Genomic DNA, 20,399 nt, shown 5'->3' with positions numbered 1-20,399 from the left:
AAGTGAATAAATAAACAAAAATTATACAACAGTTGCTGGAGATGTTGTTTTAAACAAAGCCTACTTATTAAAAATATCTTTCTCAATGAAACGTATTGAAATATTAATGATTTATTTAGTTTTTTAATTTGGAGTTGGGTGCATAACAATGAACAATATTTTAAGATGTTTTTAAATATTTTATTTCTACATATACCAAGCCATCAAATTTGTAACATTGAAAGTTATCGAAATAACATGAACAAGCAATTATAATTTTTAGCAAGCATAAAATGTAATAATAAAAATAATAATAATAATAATAATAACAATCGCGTTTATTTATCATATGTGCAGATTTCAGTGACAGTTTGCACAATGAAATGATTGATGTAATGCATTCTAAAGTACAGTTTATTATTTACGATTTACATTTTGTAAATTAGAAATTAGGAAATTCATTGTTAGCTCACCTTGCATAATATATGAACAAATTATTGAATTATTTTGTTGTATCATCAACAGTATAATATCAGCATTAACAGTGTAGATTTAGTTTATAATAAATGTTTCCATGGCGACAGCATAGCGCTCTAATCGCTCTCGCGGTACTGTGATGTCATACGTTGAACGATCTGCGCATCACCGCATGCTACTGAAGGGCTCTGCGCCGCATGAAGTCGAACACACCCTATTATCTCGCGACACTTGCATCACGTGACGGTGAATTCCGGCTCATGGTTGCCATGGAGATGACGGGAGGATTTGATGCGGAGAGTCCGTGCACACTCTGCGGGCATTAAACGGGGCACTACGGTAAAAAAAAATCCGTGAGTAACAGGCATCATACTATTATTTTACATACCACCGTGCAGTTTATAATGCTAAAACGAAGCGTATAAATGCTTTTGACCGATGTTTGAATTAATCATTTGCGCAGTTATAGCACTATGTTATACCATCATCAGCCCTGTGCTATAAACATAGCGGTGCTTCATTCGTGCTTATAGAGAAATTTGCTAATTTAAGCTTAAATATACTGCAGCACACTTTTTTAGTCTTGGTTTAGTCAATGGGTACCAAAATAACCTAATATTTAAGAGACATCTACATAATTTAAGCAATAAATAGTTATAAATACTTATGTATGATAAACTTAAAAAATTAAAATCCTGTCTTTGTACTAGGATATAGTATACACAGAGTATACTGTATACATTATATACATGCAGCATAGGATAAAGTAGGTGGTTGTAAATGTACAGAGTAAACACAATATGTGATTGTGCTGACACTGTGTGTCTTTTAAAGGCGAGAGTTTCCCGGACAACCTGCTGACAAGACAATGCATTTCAACCCTCCTGCTAGCAAAGACAGGATCATATCGAAATTTCCCAAGGTAAGAATCATCTAAGTCTAAAATTACATTACTTTGTATGTTATTAGCTTTCATTTGAAAATTGTTACAGTATTTTAGTTACAGTATGATCTGAACACTGAACATACAATGAGTTAATGCATTGGATTGGATGCACACTGTCATAAATGGCACATATATAGGACCTTTTTAAAGGGCACTGCCCCAATGACAGCTTGGGACAATGTTTTCTGATAGTGCATATTGAATTTTTCATGTTAAACTACGAGATATTCTGTCAACATTTTGGAAATCAGCACAGCAGATTAAATTGTAAACCTGTGACATCCATAGAGGAGCTTCACCAGCAGATGAGAGTTACAGGATCACAGGACTTCAGCTGATTCTGATGAAATAACATGATTTAAAAAACTATTTTGTGAATTAGTTTTTTTCAGTAGTGGTTTTGGTTAAACTGTCACATTTACAACAACTACAGAAATGCACATAATTTTTCGAAGAACATCAGATACCATTTCAGTGGAGTTTATTTTCTGTTTATAATCTACAAAGGTTCAGTAAACTCTATATTGCATGTGGAAAAAAACGAAAGCAATCTTTTAAGGATTGGTTTGCAATCATTACTTGTGTATGTAAGACCATTCATAATGGAAATTACGAAAACAAACAGAGCAGAACTATACTGGATTTAGATGTCTCGGATTTGATGTTGTTTATTAAAAGGTGATTTGATCAGCAGTTATAAGTTGTCTTCTTTGATTTTGTAGTGTTATAATCCTCAAGCTTGCCTACAGATGAAAGATGACTGGAATACAAAAGCTAAGATGGCTTGCCAAGACAGGGCTGCTCGCCTACAAGGGTTAGTAAGTTAGTTACTCTATATCTTATATACATTATGATAACGCTGATTGTTAAAATAGATTACATTTTTTAGTTTGTTTCATTTGGCATTTTTGCAGATACGACAGGCTTAAGATGTCGAAAGCAGTGGTGGTTGGAGATCTCAATGTTGGAAAAACATGTTTAATCAACAGGTAAAGTTCATAAATCATACAGTAAGTATTGAATTTCTTGAAACTTGTAAAAATAAATATAATAATATTTTGCAGTGCTGTATGTGACAAAAATGTGTTGGCATTGGTGATGTAATGCTGTATTTCTCATGGACATTTACAGTAGGTCTATTAAGATGTGCTCGTATGTCACAGGTTCTGTAAGGATGTGTTTGAGAGAGATTACAAGGCTACTATTGGTGTTGACTTTGAGATTGAAAGATTTGAGATGGCTGGGCTTCCGTACTCTCTTCAAATGTAAGTAGTTATATGTTTTAAAGGTCACCTAATATGAAAAAATTCACTTTTACATGTTATTTGAACATAATTGTGTGTCACCTCACCTGTGTGTGCACAAACAACTCTGTAATGATAAAAATTTGCCCACTCCTTTTTTAAAATCCCCTTAAAACTTTAACAGTTTCATAGGCCAAGCTATTGGCGTTTTTGAGCAAACTGACATCACTTTGCGAAGGCCCCGCCCACAACCGTCCAAAGACCACAGTTAGGTCATAATTTTAAAATCTTCCTTACACAATTCATTACCGCATGTTCATTATGAAAATTATGAATTAAGGTGATTATAGTTAACAATAAATGGGGAGGAAAGCAGCAGCTTATTTGCATTTAAAGAGACACACGGGTCATAGACATGACGTTAATTGTACTAGCCAACAATTGAAGTGGATCAAAAAAGTTAATTAAAGTTGTGTATTGAATGTGTATTGGGCATTGGTTTTAAAACAATTTTTATGAAAGGTTTTGATCCACTTCAAATGTTGACTATATTGTGTTCGTATGGTTCAAATAGTAGAAGAATATTTGAAGAATATTTGGGGGATAATTGCCAAAATGTCAATGTGGTGTAACCGGTCTGTGTCATTTTGTGTAACTAGTATTTTTTTAAATTAAAATATAAATATATTTATAGTGTAATATGATTTTTTTACATACATTTTTACATAATTTGTCAAAGATTATTTAGAAAACATTGCTGTTTTCAGCATATTATAAAACATTACAAATATTACAAAAACACAAATTTACATTTAGAAAATAACTAATAAAATTATTATTATTATTAATTTTTTTTATGATGATTACGTTTACATGCCATCAAGGTGGATAAAATATTTAATATTTCTCATTCTTTGGCACAATTGGCGGTTACACCATTTGACATTTTTAGGTGCATTCAGTCTTAACATTCATAAAAATAGTGCGAATGTATTTTTTTATTGCATACAGTTAACATAAATACACCATGTGCATTGAAAAATACCTGATGCAAGGTTTTAAAACAAGTTTTTTTAAAGATTTTTGAATTTCTCATCTTGCCATTGTTACAAAAACATTCAAAATGATATAATAAATAATCTATAGGCAATTTGTACCTAAAACCTCACAGGGACATTCTATTGACTAATATTGCATCTTAAAAAATTACCATATTAGGTGACCTTTAAAGTACACATTAGCTTTTTTCTATAAATGTAAGTTATTTTAGTTATTCATATTTTATTTACAGGCTTATTTGATTTTGCACATTGCATTATTTGTAGATGGGACACTGCTGGTCAGGAAAAATTCAAATGCATTGCATCAGCATATTACAGAGGTGCTCAGGGTAAGTTGCTTACCGAGTTTACAGGTTGACCCTCTTTTAAACACCATTGTAATCGTTTCTGTTTTTCCTTTAGTTATTGTAACTGTCTTCGACATGGCTGATATCAAGACATTGGAACACACACAGTAAGTTCTGTTTCAATTGAAAAATCTGTAGTGTTTTTGAATTTGTCTCAATGCCTGTTTTCACCAAAAAAATGATTTATTGATTTTTTATGTTTTTCAGACAGTGGTTATGTGAGGCTCTAAAGGAGAATGAACCAAACTCTTGTTTCGTCTTCTTGGTTGGCACAAAAAGAGACCTCCTGGTGAGTATAATTCTCTCCGAAACACACATGTACAAGTACTGTACACACACAAGTGTATAAAAGCTATTGAAGGCTCCCTGCTGTCTCTATATAAAGTCTTCACAGGAGTGCCAAAGAACAGAGAGAGATGCTTTAAAGATTGCAGCAGAGATGAACGCTGAGTTTTGGACGGTGTCTTCGAAAACAGGTACAATCATTTTGCCAGGCTACACGTATTTATAAAAATAACACATTTTTTAGAAAGGTTTCACAAACGATTCAGCACATGTTCCTTTGTCAGGAGCTCTCAAAAAGAGCAATTTTGTGCCTAAGTGTTTACACTTTTCGAGAAAATCAAAAAAATTTACATTTTCGTTTATGCATTTGGCAGAGGTTTTAATGCAAAGCACATGTTATACGCATGCATGTGTTTTGAGGAGCATTGGCTAACTGTTGGGTTTGTTATAGGAGAGAACGTGTCAGAGTTTTTCTTTCGTGTAGCAGCTCTTGCCTTTGAAGATGCCATTCTGAAGGACCTTGAGACAGGAAACAGCACCGCTCGGATTGGAGATGGAAGTATTCTGAGTAAGTGATTACTTACAATCACTATTGGTCAAATAGAGTGTAAATGAATCGTAAGGTGTAATAAATGCCCTCTAAATATGCATATTGCTTTGTTATTACAGATGATAAAGCGCTGAAGGATTCGGCAGCAAAGCCAATGAAGAAGTCTTGTTGTTGATTCATAGTACTATACTGTATAACAGGGATATGTTTATCTGACACAACCAACTGTTGGGCTGGTGCATCACTGCATTACTGAACAGCGCTTACCCTCTATGAAAATATTAAAATTAAATTCAAGGATTTCTGGTATAGGACTCCAAATGAATTATGATTTATATTGTATAATATTGAAGTCAGTATTTTGTACTTCTGCATAAATCACTGCCTTTTGATAATTATATTTTGTGTTATGTTGCAGAGTTTTGTATTTAGTTTAGCATGCATAATTCAGCCCATTTAATGAAATTGTTAATCAGTATTTGTCTTTACCCCAGATAAAGAAATGTATATGTACAGTCAGTGATAAAATTAAAAGAGACAATATATCTGAAAAGAGACATCATCAAGTGTAACAGATTGCTGTTTATTATTCTCAGCTTTTTCTACAAATAAAGTACCATATTTTGTATTTTCAAATATGTTAGATGCTAAATTGTCTATTTTAAAGTGTTATTTTTGTTTTAATAAAGAGCATTTCCTATTCGAATACATTTCGTTTGGGTGTTACGTGACCTCCAATACACTAGGTGGTGCTGTGCATCCCGTTATATGAATAAACCCGAAGAAGTCTCTCTAGGCTCTACTAGTTACTAGTTTGTACAAATACAGTACATTTATTGAATTACTTACACAGATAACGGTTAAATTACGCGTTGGCGGGCTACATATGATTATTAATCATTTACAGCTTAATAACCGGAAAAGTTTTTTGCAGCGCGACCATCGCGAGATTTTAGTGAAGGGTCTCGCAAACATGTAAACAAACGGCAGAATGACATACTGTCACGAGTGTGTTTCATTTTTACACTATGAATACTTCAGGGAAGTGCATATTGTTTTAGACATCTGTTTGTTCGTATCATGTCGACCGGAATAATACAGTACAGCAATGATACTCTGTAGAATGCCTCAATATTATTAATATGTTAATGGGTGTGTGAGTATTATATTTGCTACATATCACAATGACTGTAACTATGAAGGCCATCAAGTCCTACAAGCTCGTGGTGCACAAGAAGGGCTTTGGGGGGAGCGGTAAGTCTTTTATTATTATTAGTTCAGTTACTTTGATAACTGCTGAATAAACAAGAGAAAGCATTGCATACATTCGGGTTTAATGAAAACTATAATGGCCTCTTTGGGTCTCTACTGGTAATATGTTGGCTTTTATTGGTGGGATGTTATGTGGCGAATGGGAACCAATAAAACACAATTCAATCCTGCTGGAATAAGACGCAAATATATAAAATAATAAATCATTTTGTAATGGGTTTAATGGTAAACAAGTGCTTGTTCATAATGTTATTTGTAATGTAGACCATTAGAATTTACCACATACAATATTGGCTCAACACACATTGTCATATATATCTCTCTGCATGCATTTGCTGACACTTTCTGTTTCTCTGCAGACGATGAATTGATGATGAATCCTAAAGTATTTCCTCAGGTTAAACTGGGGGATATTGTTGAGATTGCACACCCAAATGATGAATACAGGTAAGAGGAGCTTTTACCATTAGAAATAACATATTTTGTATTTTAGCTGAGGCAAGAAAATGTGAGTACAATGGGCAGTGCCAGTGTTACAAATTTGCGTACACTTTATTGGTGAAATACAATTTTATTTCAAATTTGACATTGTATATCAAAACCTTTCTTTTACATTATTTGATCCTGTCTGTGAAATCCAGGCTAAAGTCTCATCATCTAATTATAAGTATAAAAGCATCAAAGTTTGATTTTACTCAGTTAATGTTAAAGATATCAAGGTTATATTTTAACAGAATGTTTTTTACATTATGTAGATAGGTACACACTGATATTATATATTTTTTTATTTATAACTCTGTTTGTTTTAGTCCTCTGCTGCTGCAGGTCAAAAGTTTAAAAGAAGATCTTCAGAAAGGTAAGCTGTCAATTAAAGGCACAATATGTCATTTTTGCCACTAGAGGTCATCATACAAAAACAAAATTGCACCTTGATGATGCTGTTAAAGGATTATTCCGTTTTCATAAAAATCTGATAATTAACTCACCCCCATGTTATCCAAGATGTTTATGTCCAGGGTTTCCCGCAGAAAATTTGTTACTTAAGGTGGTTTGGTGCGTGGCAATCAAAGGAGCGGGGCGTACGCGTCACAATGAAAATTAAAATATTTTTTATTTAAAACACTCAAATAAAACTTAATTTTGAAGAAACTATGACAGAAAATGAACACATACTAGATTATTAATGAATTAAATGTTTTTACCTCTAACGGGAAAGCTGCGTGATGAAGTGAAACTAAAGGGTTTACTACTACTGTAGCATGTAAATAATGCACATAAATAACGTGAGCAAGAGCGCTCAACAATTATATCTAATCAACAGGCACGTGAAACCTAGCTAGCAGGTTGCTCAAACAACAAAATCACCTGCTAACTTACTTTAAATTTTCAAGAACTATAGACTAATACAATAACAGGCTTAAATAAACCAAAACATAAGTCCACTTACAATACTCACAGACACGCGTTTTATTAACTGGCTATTTTCCAGACAGTTAATAAACGAACTACGTCTATCTCATTTCGGCTGTGTGGCGCGCGTGCATGCTCGCAGTGGCTAGTTATCCTCCAGACAGTGACGGTCCGGACCACGTCTTTCTCATGCAAGAACTATAGACTAATACAATAACAGGCTTAAATAAACCCAAAACATAAGTCCACTTACAATACTCACGGACACGCATTTTATTAACTGGCTATTTTCCAGACAGTTAATAAACAGACTACGTCTTTATCTTATTTCGGCCGTGTGGCGCGCGTGCATGCTCGCAGTGGCTAGTTATCCTCCAGACAGTGACGGTCCGGACCACGTCTTTCTCATGCAAGAACTATAGACTAATACAATAACAGGCTTAAATAAACCCAAAACATAAGTCCACTTACAATACTCACGGACACGCATTTTATTAACTGGCTATTTTCCAGACAGTTAATAAACAGACTACGTCTTTATCTTATTTCGGCCGTGTGGCGCGCGTGCATGCTCGCAGTGGCTAGTTATCCTCCAGACAGTGACGGTCCGGACCACGTCTTTCTCATGCAAGAACTATAGACTAATACAATAACAGGCTTAAATAAACCCAAAACATAAGTCCACTTACAATACTCACAGACACGCGTTTTATTAACTGGCTATTTTCCAGACAGTTAATAAACGAACTACGTCTTTATCTCATTTCGGCTGTGTGGCGCGCGTGCATGCTCGCAGTGGCTAGTTATCCTCCAGACAGTGACGGTCCGGACCACGTCTTTCTCATGCAAGAACTATAGACTAATACAATAACAGGCTTAAATAAACCCAAAACATAAGTCCACTTACAATACTCACAGACACGCGTTTTATTAACTGGCTATTTTCCAGACAGTTAATAAACAGACTACGTCTTTATCTTATTTCGGCCGTGTGGCGCGCGTGCACGCTCGCAGTGGCTAGTTATCCTCCAGACAATGACGGTCCGGACCACGTCTTTCTCATTTCGGCCGTGTGGCGCGCATTCTCCGAGATGCACTTGATGGCCTTTTTTGCAGCGGATATTTTTTTTGAAGGACCTAGTTAAGGCGGTAGGGTTTCCCAGCTTAGGCGGGCCGCCCGAACTGAAAAGTGCTGTGGGAAACCCTGATGTCTTTCTTTGTTCAGTCGAGGAGAAATTATGTTTTTTGGGGCAAACATTCCAGGATTGTTCCTTTAATGCATCATTCACTATCAGGGGTGCAAACTTGTCACTTTTCGGCGAAATACGCCATTTTTGATCCAAAATAGGTCATTCTTGTGATTCGTCTTCTCATTGAGCTTGTGAGTATTTTTGCCGCTGTATTAGCCTTAAATACACACATGCGTCAAAATTCCCGGCTTTTGCAAGTATCCTCATAAACCCGACAATTTAGGTCTTAAGAGAAAGTAAACGACAAACGCATGTGTAACAGTATATTAGATCTGGACTTGGGTCTTAAAGGGGAAGTTACCTAATTTTGCTCCAGTCTGTCACTCGTGTTAATCAAAAAGCATTGAGAGAAAAACTCTAACTGCTCTAAGAATAAATCACAACAAAGTACTTTTAAAGTAGTTTATTTATATAACAAGCAAAATTAACAACACGTAGATTACATAGGAACCCAAAACATTTGTTATTTTCGACGAGGTATTTGTTTAAGAGTTGAGTTTCAGCAACTAGTCAGACCATTAAACAAACAGAAACCAGAAGTAAAGTTCGGACCAGACGTTCGCACCGCACGTGTGCCCGATGAAACGGTCTATAATTGATATTTAAACTGTATATATTTATTTATTTATTTTGAACGCTTTTGTCTTTGTCACCTTTTTCACCCCTATGAGTTTGCACCCCTGCACTATACTACTAATGAAATGCTCAGCCTTATTCCAGCTTTATCTTATTGAGTGACTCTTTTATAATTTCCCACTAACAGAAACTATCAGTGTTGATCAGACAGTAGCTCAGGCCTTCAAGTTCAGAGCTTACCAGGATGTTATCATCAACATTGTGGATCCAAAGGTATTTAAAAAGCAATGTGAATATACAGTAGCGAATACAAAATATTCATAATATAGGAAGGCCTCATAATTTATGCTTTAAATATAACAGGATGTGACATTGGATCTCGTTGAGCTCACCTTCAAAGATCAGTATATTGGCAGAGGAGACATGTGGAGACTGAAGAAGGGTTTAGTGAGTAACTCATCTTAGTAAAACTGACACAACATACTTGATGTCTCATAATAATGCCAGCTTAGCGTCTTCGTGACTGCCTTTATGCTTCCATCAGGTGAGCACATGTGCTTATGTGACCCAGAAAGTTTAGTTTGCGGTCATCAGGTACAATCTCATCAATTAAATACACATAACGTATGTAAAACTGAATAATAATCTGTATTAAAATGTGCTTTCAGGGCCCAGGCCAGTGAATTGTGGGTTAAAGGAGAGAAGGTCACTTGTGGCTACATTAGTGAAGATACAAGGGTGATAACATCTTAAAAATGGTTTTATATTTGGTTCTTTATCTCTTTTGCGTGTCTTGACGGTTTCTTTCTTCCAGGTTGTATTTCGGTCCACGTCAGCGATGGTTTACATTTTCATTCAGATGAGCTGTGAGATGTGGGACTTTGATATCTATGGTAAAAAGATTTTCCACTTATTGGATAATCAGAACCACTGTTTAATTATTGTTGCACCTTTAGCTTATGCGTTAGAGTTTCACTGATAATGGAAAACCTTGGAAATAACATATATGGTAATTTATGGAAATTAATGGAATTTTTAAATTGTGATTTTGAAGATTTAAATTGTAATAGATAATATAGTATATATATATATATATAACAGATGCCACAGCAGCAAGCAGGCTCCTGATTGGTTAATAGGGCGCGAAAATCCGCCAAAGATACATTTTTTTTTGCAAATTCGAGTCAAATGCACAAAACGCACCAGACGCTCAATTTGCACCATTGGCTCGAATGAGGAGGAATCACTCCTACCGCCGTGCTAAACGCCTCATTCGCGCCGCGCTAAACGCCTCATTCGCACCGCGAGACCTCCAGACACGCGTCAACCCGTCTTCACATTGACTTAACATTGAAATCACTCAGTATTGACGCCTCTACCGCGGCTGGTGTAAACGCAGCATTAGGCCACCATTACCAGCTTTGTTTTACAAGAGTTAAAATGTCCATCCATATTTATTTTTTACTCTTTTTTTAACATACAAACCGAAAATACAGGAAATATGTACACAAAATTAAAAACAAAACAATTTTCAGATCTAAATGTCTTCTTCAGCCATCAGTCAGTATTTAACTTTTGTCATGCAAATTTTTTGCTTGAGTTGAATATTTTCAACTTGCGTGAAGGCGCGTTTGAGGCGAATAGCCCGTGTTTTTGCAGTAATCGCGCCGCCCAATTTGCATCACGTCTGATCGGGTCTTTGCATTGACTTTGTATGTAATCTACTCACGCAAATCGTTGAACTCGAGTTTGGTGTCTCTAATTCATATAAGTGAATGAATGAATTAATAATAATCTAAATGCGTTGATCAAAAGGTTTTGCATTGTATATGAAGACTATATGGTGTGCCCTCTTCATTCACAGGTGACCTTTACTTTGAGAAAGCTGTCAATGGTTTCCTCTCGGATCTGTTTGCCAAATGGAAAGTAAGTGCTAACTTTATGACCAGTAATAATTGTATAAGTAATGACACTTATACATCGATAATGTGTGTGTGGAGGGGCATGTGTTGACACTGACACCATCAGTTTTTATTTGCTAACACTAAGCCACTAATTTCAGGAGAAAAACTGCAGCCACGAGGTCACAGTGGTGCTGTTCTCTCGTACCTTCTACTCCGCAAAATCACTGGGTAGGTATGATGTTTAATATGACCATCACCATTATTTTCCTTAATTTAAGCACCCCTAACCTAAAAAATGCACTTTAAAATGTGTTTCTGTCAGAAAATGAGTTGCCAGTGTGTGTGCAGAAACATCATGTTATTATGTAAATCCATCTATTCTTCTTTGTGTAAACTGCAACAGTCACACAAAACAAGCTGTTGAGGATCCCCTATCAATGTGATGTCATATTGATTACGCCCCACCCATCACCACTCACAGACTCCGCCTTATGAGCACCTAGTTCAACCTTCTGCCAGGAACACATGTATTGATGTAGTCTAAAGCACATGTGTAAGCGGGTGATTCTCACGAAAACTTGGTTTTAAAAATGTCAAGCATGAAAATGTGAAAATTGCTTAAATTTACTTTTTTTCCCACCAGACATTGAAAAACAAAGTCTGGAGTAAATGGGAACATTAATTTAAAAACTTTTACTTATCATTTAACACTTTTTGTAACATAATTTAAAAAATTAGTCCTAAAAAATCTCATTACCGCAACAGTCAGAAAACATCAACACTGACATATTTTCAAAATGACATGACAAACCTGAAAGAACATAATTTGGAGATTCTGCACATGCATTTAAAATCAAAGTATTATGCTTCTATTAATTAAATTAACATTTAATAAGCATCTGTTGCGGTAATGATAATCAAAATGTTGTGTAAGCATTCTGACAAGACAATATTTCAAATTAACTGTAAAAAAATGATCTTAACTGGTAGCCATCTTGAAGTAACTGGTCCATGTGCTTGGTCACTCAAAATCAAACTTTATTAAAATTCTGTATGTGTGCTTAAACTGTTCTCAAAAAGTGTTGCGGAGGATGAGAACGTCAGGCATGGACACATCATTTTCCTAATTTTTCTTCATTATTATTATACATGAATATTCAGTAAATATTTTTTCTGTCATCTAAAGTAGTCTAGCAAAACATCCATTTATTTTTTCCTTAATATTTTTGTGTTAATTTGATTAAATTCCAACATAACGCATATTCAAACACAGCCGGACACATTGCGGTAATGAGAATTTCAGCAGAAAATGAGATAAAATTTACAATTATAAATTCTTATGTTGAAATCACACATTGTGCAAGGTAAAACACAGTATTGTGTTAATTCTGATGCTTTTTAATGTTACTATATTACACATTTTAAAGCTAAAATCATTAGTGCCGTGGTGTTTCAATGGTTTCGTGAGAATCAACCACACGCTCTACCCCCTACTTTGCATACAGGGAGGGTAACAGAAACTTTCTTTGCATTTAAAGAAACACACAAAAACAGCACATTTTTCATTGCAGCCACAAATGGCCATGTTCAACATCATATAATAAAAGATCTGTGGTGTATTTTGAGCTGAAACTTTACCGACACATTCTGGGAATACCAGAGACTATTTTAATATTGCTGAAAACACCTACGTTAGTGGCCCTTTAACATTTAAAAAAAATATTTTTATTTACATACTAAAAATCCAAAGATGTACAGATGCATTATACTATTTGGAATTTGGCAATGCTGTTTAATTTTAATAGGTACCATTTTACCTTCTTTCGGTTCTTTGCATTAAAATCATATTCAATTTATGTGTTTTATTTGTCATGTAGAAGAGTTCCCTGAGATCCAAAGAGCATCAGTTAGGCAAGATCACGAGGGACGTTACTATGAAGACTTCTACAGGTCAGGCTTCTTGCTCTAGATTGTTTGAAGCAGCTGTCTTCTTTTGGCTAATCCTGTCTCATATTTGTGACCCTGGACCACAAAACCAGTCATAAGGGTCAATTTTTTTATACATAAGCGCTCCATTGGTGTTTAGTTTGTTAGTATAGGACAATATTTGGTGGAGATACAACTATTTGAAAATCTGGAATGTGAGGGTGCAAAAAAAATTAAATATTGAGAAAATCGCCTTTTAAAGAGGGCATATCATGAAAATCTGACTTTTTTCATGTTTAAGTGCAATAACTGGTTCCCCAGTGCTTCTGTCAACCTACAACCCCAAAACAGAAAAAGTTGGGACACAGTAGAAATTGTGAGTAAAAAAGGAATGGAATAATTTACAAATCTCATAAACTTATATTTTATTCACAGTAGAATATAGATAACAAATCAAACGTTGAAAGTGATACATTTTGAAATGTCATGCCAAATATTGGCTCATTTTGGATGTCATGTGAGCTACACATTCCAAAAAAAGTTGGGACAGGTAGCAATAAGAGGCCAGAAAAGTTAAATGTACATATAAGGAACAGCTGGAGGAGGACCAATGTTTAGGAATAGGAATGTTGTCCTATTCTTGTCCAATACAGACTTCTAGTTGCTCAACTGTCTTAGGTCTTCTTTGTCGCATCTTCCTCTTTATGATGCACCAAATGTTTTCTATGGGTGAAAGATCTGGACTGCAGGCGGCCATTTCAGTACTCAGATCCTCCTTCTACGCAGTCTTGATGTTGTAATTGATGCAGTATGTGGTCTGGCATTGTCATGTTGGAAAATGCAAGGTCTTTCCTGAAAGAGACGACATCTGAATGGGATCATATGTATCTAGAACTTGGATAAACCTTTCAGCATTGATGGTGCCTTTCCAGATGTGTAAGCTGCCCATGACACACGCACTCATGCAACCCTAAACCATCAGAGATGCAGGCTTCTGAACTGAGCGCTAATAATAACTTGGGTTGTCATTGTCCTCTTTAGTCCGGATGAAATGGCATCCCAGTTTTTTTTTAAAAGAACTTCAAATTTTGATTCGTTGGACCACAGAACAGTTTTCCACTTTGCCAAAGTCCATTTTTAATGAGCCTTGCCCAGGAAAACGCCTGTGCTTCTGGATCATGTTTAGATATGGCTTCTTTTTTGACCTATAGAGTTTAAGCTGGCCACAGCGAATGACACGGTGGATTGTGTTCACTGACAATGTTTTCTGGAAGTATTCCTGAGTCCATGTTGTGATTTCCATTAAAGTAGCATTCTTGTATGTGATGCAGTGCTGTCTAAGATCCCGAAGATCACGGGCATCCGGTATGGTTTTCCGGTCTTGACCCTTACGCACAGAGATTGTTCCAGATTCTCTGAATCTTTGAATTGTATTATGCACTGTAGATGATGAAAACTTCAATCTCTTTGCAATTTTTCTCGGAGAAACTCAGAAAACTATTTTTCGCTGCAGCATTGGGGGAATTGGTGATTCTCTGCCCATCTTGACCACTAAGAGACACTGCCACTCTGAGAGGCTCTTTTTATACCCAATCATGTTGCCAACTGACCTAATAAGTTGCAAATTGGTCTTTCAAATGTTCCTTATATGTACATCCAAATTCTCTGGCCTCCTATTGCTACCCGTCCCAACTTCCCCCGGAATGTGCAGCTCCCATGAAATCCAAAATGAGCCAACACCCGGCATGACATCCCAAAATACCTTACCCTCAACATTTGTTATCTATATTCTACTGTGAACAAAATATCAGTTTATGAGATTTGTAAATTAGTCCATTCCTTTTTTACTCACAATTTCTACTGTGTCCCAACTTTTTCTGTTTTGGGGTTGTAGAAAATGTGAAAAAGATCAACCCAGTAACATTCTCTACAAGCATGTGAAAAATAGGTCATTGAAATTTGGCTCTCCTTATGATGTCAGAAGGGGATAATACCGCCCCTTAATCTGCACTATCCAAACACGGCACTGCCATTTACAGCAGAGATCAGCTCATTTGCATTTAAAAAGACACACCCAAAAACGGCACATTTTTGGTCACACCTACCAAGTGACAATTTTAACATGTTATAATAAATCCTCTATATGATATTTTGAGTTAAAACTTCACATATGTACTCTGGGGACCCCAAAGATTTATTTGACTTCTTAAAAAAGTGAAGAAAAATGAAGACTTTAGCAACACATATTACTAATGACAAATATATTTTTTATATTTTTTGATGGGGACACTATACTGTCAAAAAAGCACCGTCCCTCTCAGTGGTCATTAAAAATCCCAGGATGTCCTTCGAAAAGAGTAGGGGTGTGCCCCGGCATCCTGGCCAAACTTGCCCATTGGCCTACTAATCATCCCTCATACTAATTGGCTGTATCACTCGGTCTCCTCTCCACTAATAAGCTGGTGTGTGGTGAGCGGTCTGGCGCAATATGGCTGCCGTCGCATCATCCAGGTGGATGCTGCACATTGGTGGTGGTTGAGGAGATTCCCCCGTTCATATGTAAAGCGCTTTGAGTACTGAGAAAAGCGCTATATAAATGTAAGGTATTATTATTATTTTTTTTATTATTATATATTTACGGTAGGAAATGTACAAAATATCTTCATGGAACATGATCTTTACTTTATATCCTAATGATTTTTGGCATTAAAAAATCTATAATGTATTGTTGCCTATTTCTACAAATATACCTGTGTTACTTAATACTGGTTTTGTGGTCACATTTGTCTTTTGTTGTGGTTTAGGGTTGTGGCTCAGAATGAAAGGCGCGATGAATGGACATCACTGTTAGTCACCATTAAGAAACTCTTCATCCAGTATCCTGTGCTGGTGCGTCTTAAAGGAGCAGGTATGTATGGCAATAAAATCAACTATCTTATGCTTTTTTGTAAAATATACAGTCAATAATTTAGTGCTGTTGGGGTGTTTTTATCAGAAGAAACTTAGAAAACTACTTAGTGAATGTAAATGGATAGTAAATAAGGAGCTCAGATGCAAAAGCCTCTAAACGCCACCTCCGTCAAAAATGAGATAATGATCTTGACTGAATGCCACGGCACCTATTATAAGTTCATAAAATACTTTCACTTCAAATTCGCTTAATCCCAGCCTCAGACCATTCAGAAATACCGCTTTGTTGGCAGAATCCATTAAGAGTCTAATAAAAATGCTCATCTACAAGTAAACATGTCAGACGCACTTGCAGCGTTTCGCATCTAAGCTCTTCAAATGGATATTAGTAAATGGATAGCAACACCTCATTTTTGCACACAAACACAACATATACAGTGTTTGAAAATGGTGTTTACGTTTTGGTTTATATCTCAACATCACAGATGGATTTCCATGCGGGCAGAATTCCACAGCAGCTCAGGGAAATTATCTCGAAGCCATCAATTTGTCTTTTAATGGTTTGTATCTCTGCTACATAGCGTTTCTCAGTAAATCACTTGCGTTCCGCGCTCAATGTCGGGTTTTGTCTCTCCCAGTGTTCGATAAGCACTACATCAACCGTAACTTCGATCGGACCGGTCAGATGTCTGTGGTCATCACTCCAGGAGTGGGTGTGTTCGAGGTGGACCGTTTGCTCATGATTCTCACCAAACAGCGCATGATCGACAACGGTCAGTAAACACACCATACACATCACATGACTGGTGATCAGCAAACATGAGTTAAGAGTATGACTTGTTTCCAACAGGCATTGGTGTAGATCTGGTCTGTATGGGAGAACAGCCCCTTCATGCTGTACCACTCTTTAAGGTTAGTTAATGGAGTAGAGCATGTGTTTATGAATGCTGTGTGCTGTGTCATACTTTCTCAGATTTTGACATTTCTTCTAGTTACACAATCGCTCGGTGCCTGGAGACTCCAGAATTGGGGATGACTATAACCTGCCACATTGGATCAATCACAGGTGTGATATCTCGTGTAGTTTCTTGTCTGTTTTTGCGATTCTGTCTGCACCAGTGTGTCAAAAAAATAGGTCGCTTGCACAGACACCACTAGGTTCAAAATAAAAGATTTAATGCAGATGAACTAATGATGCCGAATTTAAATGTGCAGCTTTTACACATCAAAGAGCCAAAACTCTTGCAGCTGTTTCACACCCAGGATCAAGCTGGCTGGAAAAAAGGTTAGAAACATCACAACTCTACCGAAAACATCTCACCAACAAACATACAATAATATATGACATTAACGTTCCTATGCAAACAACTTTTTAAATCAACTAATAAGCAGCCATCTTTCTCATCATTTAAGCTTCACGCTGAGAAAGCCAAAAGCAGCAAGGAACACGGTGAGTAAATTGCATTACTGATCATTTTATACTACACTGCCCTACTAAGGCAAAGCGCAGTAACTAAACATTTGGTTAAAATTTAGTTAGAAAGCGATACTTTCATCAAATATCAAAATTACCGCATGATTTACACATATGTCCATTATCTTTCAGACAAACCCATTTGAAGTTATTTTAGTAAAACAGGGATCAGAGAACAACTTCTGACCTTAAACCCAAAAAAGTGCATTCATCCTTCACAGTAGTAATCCACATTGCTCCAAAGGTTAAAGGAATATATATATATATTTTTTAAAAGAAAAATCCAGATAATTTACTCACCACCATGTCATCCAAAATGTTGATGTCTTTCTTGTTCAGTCGAGAAGAAATTATGTTTTTTGAAGAAAACATTGCAGGATTTTTCTCATTTTAATGGACTTTAATAGACACCAACAATTAACACTTAACTCAACACGTAACAGTTTTTTTCAACGGAGTTTCAAAGGACTATAAACGATCCCAAACGAGGCATAAGGGTCTTATCTAGCAAACTGATTGTCATTTTTGACAAGAAAAATAAAAAATATGCTCTTTTAAACCACAACTTTTCATCTAGGTCCGGTTCAGCGCGACCTAACGTAAATGCGTAGTGACGTAGGGAGGTCACGTGTTACATATATAAAACGCACATTTGCGGACCATTGTAAACAATAAACTGACACAAAGACATTAATTAGTATCAGTTGACATACAACAACGTAGGAACAGTCCTCTTTCTCAACACTTGTAAACACTGGGGCGGAGTTTCGCGTTCGTCCTCTGTGACCTCTTGACGTGATGACGTATTGCGTGGGGTCACGCTAGCACATCACGTCCGGATTTAGACGAGAAGTTGTGCTTTAAAAGTGTATATTTGTTGTTTTTGTTGTCAAGAATGACGGTCGTTTTGCTGGATGGGACCCTTGTGCCTCGTTTGGGATCGTTTGTAGTCCTTTGAAACTCCGTTGAAAAGGACTGTTACGTGTTGAGTTGAGTGTTAAATGTTGGTGTCTATTAAAGTCCATTAAAATTAGAAAAATCCTGCAATGTTTTTCTCAAAAAACATAATTTCTCCTCGACTGAACAAAGAAAGACATCAACATTTTGGATGACATGGTGGTGAGTAAATTATCTGGATTTTTCTTTTAAGAAAATGGAATATTCCTTTAATAAAGGCCTTCTGCAGGTAATTATGAAAAATATCCATGTCAAGGTTTATAAACTATATTAACTTAGCTTCTGGTAACGGTGCCATCTTGGACTCATGTGATTCATGAGAGTTACTGCGCAACGTACCCATGTCAACGAACGCTCATTACTAGGGGTGTGAGACACAAGATTGTGTTCACAAGAACGAGACAAGATTTTAAAATTTTTAAGGATCCCTTAATGATAAAAGAAATGAATGGGAAACTGAAATCACATTACTTTGAAATGTTTTAACTAATATAGGACTGTCCCTAACAATTATTTTGCTAATTGATAATGAAGTAATTTGATATTTTTTGGTAATAAAAATAGACCCAGTGAGCAATAACCTTAAAACATTACATAATAATAACAATGCAATAATAAGTGGTTCAAATAAAGTATCAAAACAAGTAAACACATTACAGTAATATGTAGCCTTTGTAATTAAAACCAGCTTTATGTATTACTGTGCATTCACACCAGACGCGAAAGAGGTGAAAAAACACGCTATTCGCGCGTAGTTGGACGCTTGAACATTTTGAGCTTACTCGCTTCATTCGCGCGTTGGAAGAAATATGGATATATTTCTTACACAAACGCATTGATTACCCGCAGAAGACCTTTATTAACCCATTGGAGCCGTGTGGATTACTTTTGTGAAGGATGAATGCACTTTTTTGGAGTTTTTAAGTCAGAAGTTGTTCCCTTATCCATGTTTTCTACCATTATAAAGCTTAAAAGAGCTTTTATAGAGACATTTACTAAAATAACTCCAAATGTACTCTGAAAGATGATGAACTTGTGTATCTAAAATCACTTCAGGATGAGAAACTCATGTGGTAATTTGTATTTTTTGCTGAACAATCGCTTCAATGCTGCATTTACACCAACCGCGGTAAAGGCGTGAAGCGCGAGTGATTTCATTGTTAAGTCAATGTGAAGACGCGTTGACGCGCATCAGGAGGTCCTGCGGCGCGGAAGAGGCGTTCAGCGCAGCGTGGAACGCGCAAATTGAGCGTTGTGTGCGGTACGCGCGAATGGTGCTTTTTGTGCATTTTGCATTTGACGCGAATTTGCCGCTGATTCCCGAGTTGAAAAATTTGAACTTCGGCGGAATTTTGCGCCGCATTAACCAATCAGGAGCCTGCTTGCTGCTGTGGTGGCAGCCCCGCCTGGAGTCACTCACTCAACCAACGCTTGATATTGTCCGTAAGCAGTCACCCGGAGCTATACAACACAAGTTCTTATTTCTATAGAGGAGACGGGAATAAAAAGGACCTCGGTTGGAAAAGTGTCAGTGCGGACTTTGGGCAACCTGGTAAGTTGTAATACACACTACACTTTTGAGTCACGTGACGTTTATCGACCCGCGCCGTTTATCGACCCGCGCCGTTTATTTTCCCCCTATAGTAAGGTTACCAAATACAAACTGGTAACTCTCTTGATAAATGCACAATCAACATCAGTCATCTTGCAAACAGACATCTGCATAGCACTTGCCCCTCCCACAAGAAGCGGATTTTGCCTTCGACTCGCGTCAAATGCTTGCTTTTTCCGCCCGTTCAAGTGGCAAACTAGGTGCGGTAGACGCGATTTT

At 36.5% G+C, this 20,399-nt stretch overlaps 3 protein-coding genes across 8 annotated transcripts in view; all 3 read left to right on the top strand.

Annotated features, from left to right (window-relative positions):
• Positions 1-656: 656 nt before the first annotated feature.
• Positions 657-5,525, top strand: rab36 (RAB36, member RAS oncogene family). 2 transcript variants are annotated; one of them, XM_055208822.2, is made up of 11 exons: positions 657-809; positions 1,291-1,378; positions 2,125-2,216; positions 2,317-2,391; positions 2,566-2,667; positions 3,972-4,036; positions 4,110-4,161; positions 4,262-4,343; positions 4,440-4,530; positions 4,791-4,907; positions 5,009-5,525. In XM_055208822.2, exons 1-11 carry the CDS (start codon positions 748-750, stop codon positions 5,062-5,064), a joined length of 882 nt encoding a protein of 293 aa, XP_055064797.2. In that variant the 5' UTR covers positions 657-747; the 3' UTR covers positions 5,065-5,525. The 2 variants fall into 2 exon arrangements, with proteins under 2 accessions (XP_055064797.2, XP_055064798.2); XM_055208823.2 differs by having other exon boundaries at positions 727-795.
• A 124-nt stretch (positions 5,526-5,649) lies between these two features.
• Positions 5,650-10,030, top strand: LOC141369043 (GATOR1 complex protein DEPDC5-like). Its single transcript, XM_073874109.1, has 6 exons — positions 5,650-6,143; positions 6,521-6,608; positions 6,971-7,017; positions 9,585-9,670; positions 9,761-9,844; positions 9,942-10,030. The coding sequence occupies exons 1-6, from the start codon at positions 6,074-6,076 to the stop codon at positions 9,975-9,977; spliced, it is 411 nt and encodes a 136-aa protein (XP_073730210.1). The 5' UTR covers positions 5,650-6,073; the 3' UTR covers positions 9,978-10,030.
• Positions 9,999-20,399, top strand: part of depdc5 (DEP domain containing 5, GATOR1 subcomplex subunit) — a 30,880-nt gene continuing 20,479 nt past the window's right edge. For 4 of the 5 annotated variants that reach the window (XM_055208818.2, XM_055208821.2, XM_055208819.2 and 1 more), the window contains exons 1-12: positions 9,999-10,135; positions 10,212-10,290; positions 11,262-11,323; positions 11,460-11,529; positions 13,179-13,251; positions 16,032-16,135; positions 16,623-16,697; positions 16,776-16,910; positions 16,988-17,049; positions 17,130-17,203; positions 17,353-17,422; positions 17,551-17,587. In XM_055208818.2, the coding sequence (XP_055064793.2) occupies positions 10,236-10,290; positions 11,262-11,323; positions 11,460-11,529; positions 13,179-13,251; positions 16,032-16,135; positions 16,623-16,697; positions 16,776-16,910; positions 16,988-17,049; positions 17,130-17,203; positions 17,353-17,422; positions 17,551-17,587 (817 nt within the window). In that variant the 5' untranslated portion in view covers positions 9,999-10,135; positions 10,212-10,235. Of the gene's footprint in view, positions 10,136-10,211; positions 10,291-11,261; positions 11,324-11,459; positions 11,530-13,178; positions 13,252-16,031; positions 16,136-16,622; positions 16,698-16,775; positions 16,911-16,987; positions 17,050-17,129; positions 17,204-17,352; positions 17,423-17,548; positions 17,588-20,399 lie in introns of those variants that run through there. The other variant, XM_073874108.1, reaches the window with a different exon arrangement.

This window comes from Misgurnus anguillicaudatus, chromosome 12 (genome assembly GCF_027580225.2).
Source record: "Misgurnus anguillicaudatus chromosome 12, ASM2758022v2, whole genome shotgun sequence".
In the NCBI taxonomy this organism is placed as follows: Eukaryota; Metazoa; Chordata; class Actinopteri; order Cypriniformes; family Cobitidae; genus Misgurnus; species Misgurnus anguillicaudatus.
This window is presented reverse-complemented; position numbering and strand designations above follow the sequence as displayed.

Bases quoted from the DNA above. Each gene is read 5' to 3' on its own strand.
- rab36 (XM_055208822.2), top strand. From the start codon at position 748: ATGCGGAGAGTCCGTGCACACTCTGCGGGCATTAAACGGGGCACTACG. The intron at 2,217-2,316 runs GTTAGTAAGTTA...GCATTTTTGCAG, and splicing joins AGGGCTGCTCGCCTACAAGG to ATACGACAGGCTTAAGATGT. The intron at 4,037-4,109 runs GTAAGTTGCTTA...TTTTTCCTTTAG, and splicing joins ATATTACAGAGGTGCTCAGG to TTATTGTAACTGTCTTCGAC.
- LOC141369043 (XM_073874109.1), top strand. From the start codon at position 6,074: ATGACTGTAACTATGAAGGCCATCAAGTCCTACAAGCTCGTGGTGCAC. The intron at 6,609-6,970 runs GTAAGAGGAGCT...TGTTTGTTTTAG, and splicing joins CACCCAAATGATGAATACAG to TCCTCTGCTGCTGCAGGTCA. The intron at 7,018-9,584 runs GTAAGCTGTCAA...TCCCACTAACAG, and splicing joins AAAAGAAGATCTTCAGAAAG to AAACTATCAGTGTTGATCAG.